General features: G+C 40.9%; 1 protein-coding gene across 1 annotated transcript; it reads right to left on the bottom strand.

Moving 5' to 3' along the window:
• Positions 1 to 1,798: 1,798 nt before the first annotated feature.
• On the bottom strand, positions 1,799 to 3,138 carry LOC114538095 (zinc finger MYM-type protein 1-like). The gene is made up of 2 exons (XM_028559215.1): positions 2,700 to 3,138; positions 1,799 to 2,598 (listed from the first exon to the last, which is right to left on the bottom strand). Exons 1-2 carry the CDS (start codon positions 3,136 to 3,138, stop codon positions 1,799 to 1,801), a joined length of 1,239 nt encoding a protein of 412 aa, XP_028415016.1.
• Between the last annotated feature and the right edge of the window lie 2,003 nt (positions 3,139 to 5,141).

Below are 5,141 nucleotides of genomic sequence, written 5' to 3'. Positions count from 1 at the left end.
AAATAGGATGCAAGCATGTCTCCCCTCAGACAAAATTGAAAGGCTACGTGGCATATTTGGGGACTTCCAACACAGACGGTCCTGTAAGACTCTGAAAGAGTTACAGTCCTTGATAGGCACGCTTAACTTCGCATGCAAAGTCATTCCCCCTGGTCGCCCTTTCTTGCAACGCATGATTGCCTTAACAAGGAATGTGAAGAAATCACATCACAACATCAAGTTGAACTCTGGGTTTTTCCGTGATCTTGAAATGTGGAAAGCCTTTATTAGTGACTGGAATGGGAAAAAAATTTTCCTGTCATCAACGTGGCAGGATTCTAACACGTTAGACTTGCACACTGATGCTTCCGGCACATTAGGTTACGGTGGTATTTTTGCTAATCGGTGGTTTCAAGGGAAATGGGAACCAAATCAGAAGTAAGACAATCCAGGCATAAGTATTGCATGGCAAGAACTTTTTGGTATTGTCGTTGCTTGCCAAGTTTGGGGAAACCTTTTGCAAAACCACAAGATTCAGTTTCACTGCGATAACGAAGCCGTCGTTAGCATGATAAATACCAAACGCTCTAAAATAGCTAGGGTTATGGATCTGCTGCGCCACCTAACTCTGTTAACCCTGCAGCATAATATATTCATTCGCGCAGTACACATTCCCGGCAAACACAACGAGGTTGCCGATGTCGTTTCTCGTTTCTAATTTCAGCGATTCCAACTGTTGGCGCCGGAAGCAGAGACAACTCCCTGTCCAATTCCTGCGATAGTACTGACTCTCTGAATCAGGACATCCAGCATTACATAAGCTTGTCACTTGCCCAGACAACACAACAGACATATAGCCAGTGGCGGCGCCAGGTCTGAAAATTTGGCGGGGCATTTGAGGGGCAAATTAATATTTTGGGGGGCACCATAAACCGGTGTGTAATAAGAATTTTGAAAAAGGACTGCTGTTTACCCATGCCTTTATGTTTTCATTACGGTAGACAACCATTCCCTTTACATTTAATTTTTATTATTTACAAATATCAACTTCGTTACAGTTATTAATCAACAATGTGAACAGGGTTGCATAATTATTACGTACCCCTTGTAAACTTAAGACTCTAAAATACACTTATATATAACCTTCAATGTAATTTAAACCAGGGTAACTCAGCATCTCAGAAACTTTTGAATAAACGTATCTACAACCTCTTCCATTTTGTTTCCATTTGGATATCTTCTAAGTTTAAATTGTAATTTCTTGAAAGCGGTGAAATCCTATGAAAATCTAGAAATGCGTTTGATGTTGGATCTAGGCCTGAAAGTGATTGAAATATTACAAGATTTTGTTCGCTGAAACGCCTTCTGAGCTCACTTAGAAAAACATCAATTGTAGGATATAATACTACTCTTTTCATATTGGACGATCCTGAAATAGTGTCACGTTTTCCGAGCAAAGTCAAAATTACAAAATCATCCAAGTTACTTGGAACCGTTTTTTGTCGCACTGAAATGTTTGAGCAACAACTTAGATTACTTTTTTTTGCTCTATCTAAAGAATTTTCGAAATAATCGACGGATTTCTGATCTGACTGATATGTTTCTAGCTCTTCAATATAAGAGATTCAATAAGATCTGCGGCTTTAAGGAAATTAAGCTTGGAATTTTGGAGCGTATCAGATGCCCCTTTTGCCTCAAGTGACACGTCATGCATACGAAGCTAATTTGATCTAAAATACTGCGAGCGACTAGTGCTTGGTCACGATTATTATCAGTGCTATCAACATGACGAAGAAATTTAATTAGGCATTCAAATCGATCATTTATAGCACTGACGGCGCGCACTTGACAAGCCCAAGTTGTAACACATTTGCAACGCTGCAAAAAAATCAGCCACTGGCACAACACTTTTTACTGCCTGAACAATCACGAGGTTCGGACGATGAGCGAAACAGTGCACGTAGAGAGCTTGCGGTACAACTGTTTTTATTCTCTCTTGTACACCGGAACATTTTCCACTCATGACGGCGGCTCCATCATAACCCTGAGCGACAAGATTGTTGATGTTAACACCGATCTGTTTCGTTTCATCTTGAATAGCATCACTAAGGCTCTCGGCGGTGAGCTCCTTCGCATTTCTAAAACCAAGGAATTCTTCGTGCACTTCGTACTCAAACACATATCGAAGCACAAAAGTAAACTGTTCTTGTTTCGACAAGTTTATTGTTTCATCAACCAAAAGAGCGAAATATTCGGCTTCCTGAATTTCTTTGGTAACATCTAATATTATATCACTGAGAATTTCAAGAATAGCATCTTGTAAAGTGTGGTGCGTGTATTTGGCATTCTGGGGTCCGCTTTCAAGTCTGTCCTTAAGGATTTCGGAATAATTCTTCATAAAGGACAATATTTCAAGAAAATTTCCTTTATTGTTGTTGTCATCGTCGGTGTTGGATTCACGATGTCCTTGCTGAGCAATATTCTGAACTGCGGTCAGTCGCAAGGTATCGGCGATGATTTTGAGGTAGTTGCGATTTCGTTCGACTAGTTTGTTGTGACCTTCATTAAGTAAACTTGTGACTGTCTGGTTTGCAAGTTTTGATTCCATGTAAGCCTTACCTACACAGAAATAAATATAAATTGTTAAAACTGCGCTAAAAGGTTTGAAAATTGTTTTAAACTTTCAACCATGATACTTGGATAATTATAAAACACTGTACCTGTCGTGCTGTCTACAGGGAGTTGGGAGTTTTTATGTTTTAATAGTCTGTTGTTTTGTTGACTTTCACCAGTACATTTCTTCCACTGACAAAAACCCTCGGTCACGAAAGGACGTGAAGTATTTTTAGCTACCATGGAAAAGTGACGGCAGGTAAAACAGTAGACTTTATCTTCGCAAACGGAATACTCGAGCCAGGGGAACTTCTTAAACCACTCAAGAGTAAAACGTCGACCGTGTGTCTTAGGAAAGTGAAATTCCTTTTTCAATCCTGGCTGCATTGGTCCATCATCTGGTAACAGCGAAATGTCTCTAGGCCTGGCGTTAGTTAAAGTTTTTTGCAGCTGCGAAGTCAGGATTGATAAAGATGAAATATTTACGTCTTCTGGTTGTCCAAGAATATCTTCAGCGTCATCCTCCTCTACTTCGGACGCTCCCATGTCACTTAATTCATCACTATGTAGCAAATCTGTTCTAGAACGTTTTTCGGCAGGCGCACAAACTTCATCTGCACTGACTTCTCGACATGACAGAAGTTTCTGATATCCATCTTCAAGTTCAAATCAGCAATCTTATACAGTCATATAGGATGTTTTCATTCGAAACATGCATAGTAATTTGTAATGTATCATAACTTTCAATTAGTCAGAACTAAAATTAGATTACGATGTGTCAACAATTGACAGTCACGCCCAATTTATCCTGTAGCTATTTTGTATTTAAATTTATTACTATGAAATATTATCTTTTACGGCAATAATTTCCGCAGACATTTGAGAAAGGGGGGCAAAATGGGGGGGGGCTTGCCTCCCCTTGGCACCGCCACTGCATATAGCACTTGCGAGAAACATTTCATCACATTTATCGAGCTATATAAGCGAAAACAGGTTCATGCGTGCATGCCTGCGAATGAAGTTCTACTTACCGAGTTTGTGGCTTTCCTTGCAAAGTCCGTCAAATACCCTTTGATAAAGATATATCTAGCAGCTGTCCTTCATTACCACATTCGCCATGGTTTTCAACTGCATCTACACAAAATGCTACGCCTACAACTTGTCCTGCGAGGGATCAAACGTGCCCACGGAGACAAAAATAAAATTCGGCTACCAATCACAGTCTACCACTTAAAACTTTTCTACCTTTTGCTTGCCGTTTCACATACACAGAATTTTCCCAGTGTGATGATCTGGGCAGCAATTACATTAGCATTTTTCGGTTTCTTGCGGCTCGGTGAACTCACGTGCAATGCTAAATTTAATCCGAACGTGCACCTCACCCGCGATAGTATCACATTTTCGCCACAAAATGGCACACAATGCGGGCAATTCATGACTGTGCTCATCAAGGAATCTAAAACCGATTCATTTCGTCTTGGCCACACAATCACAATCGGAGCTACCAACTCAGAAATTTGCCCCGTTAGTGCCTTGAAAAGGTACCTTGCCGTACGTCCTCCAAAGGATGGTCCACTACTTATCCATGATTCTGGAAAACCGCTTTCGAAGCATTTTCTAACAACCGAAACTCGAAAGCTCATCACCCAAGCGGGTTTTAATGCTACAAAGTACGCCGGTCATAGTTTCAGAATCGGGGCAGCAACAACTGCAGCCGAGGCAAAATCACCCCCTTGGCTAATCAAAACTATGGGCAGGTGGTCTTCTGATTGCTACGAACGCTGCATACGGACACCAGCGTCCACATTATCCGAGTATCAGCCATGCTTGCCAATATCAACACCGAGGTGTAGGGCGAACAAAATGTTAACTACGTGAACATAAAGAAAACTTTCCAAAGCTCTTTATATTTCGCGACAGGGGTCTTGTTTTGTTTATGGGGAATACACTGTGTGTATTTGTAGGGTTGAAGTGCTCCATAGGGTCACCTTTTGGCCCATAGACTCAATCTATATTTCATGTAAAATATAGTTAATTAAATCATATCATCTGCCTATGGGAGACTATCACCCCTTATTTACTTCTTGGGGATTATCACCCGCCTTCTAGGGGATTATCACCCCTTCTTCACTTCTTGGGGATTATCACCCCATTCTCTAGGGAATTATCACCCCTTCTTCCAGGGGATTATCACCCCATAGCTCTAGGGGATTATCACCCATAGAGCGCCAGTTCTAGGGGATTATCACCCCTAGGACATTTTTCGTCTATTAATCAAAAAACTTGTAAATAATTCACCAGAGTACTTCACCCCTAACCCCATTCTCCCACAAATTTTGCCTATGTGTCTTTACTCCATAAATCCCTAAGTCGAGAAGCAATTGAAACATTAAAGCGTAATTTACATACGCATGTAAATTCCGGTTAATGAGGCAATGCTTTGAAGAATTGTTCTGTACATAAAACGGCAATAAAGTGATAGGGTACCCAGCATGTGGGTTCAAAGTTCACTCACACTGCACCCGGGAGATCAAATGTCGTAAGAGCCA

This window comes from Dendronephthya gigantea, unplaced genomic scaffold, assembly GCF_004324835.1.
Source record: "Dendronephthya gigantea isolate DGI-Jeju-01 unplaced genomic scaffold, DenGig_1.0 000174F, whole genome shotgun sequence".
In the NCBI taxonomy this organism is placed as follows: Eukaryota; Metazoa; Cnidaria; class Anthozoa; order Malacalcyonacea; family Nephtheidae; genus Dendronephthya; species Dendronephthya gigantea.
The sequence above is the reverse complement of the archived record's forward strand: the minus strand, read 5'-3'. Positions and strand labels throughout refer to the sequence as shown.

Coding starts and splice junctions, on each gene's coding strand:
- LOC114538095 (XM_028559215.1), bottom strand. CDS start 3,138: ATGGGAGCGTCCGAAGTAGAGGAGGATGACGCTGAAGATATTCTTGGA. Junction 2,599..2,699: donor CCCTGTAGACAGCACGACAG/GTACAGTGTTTT, acceptor ATTTCTGTGTAG/GTAAGGCTTACATGGAATCA.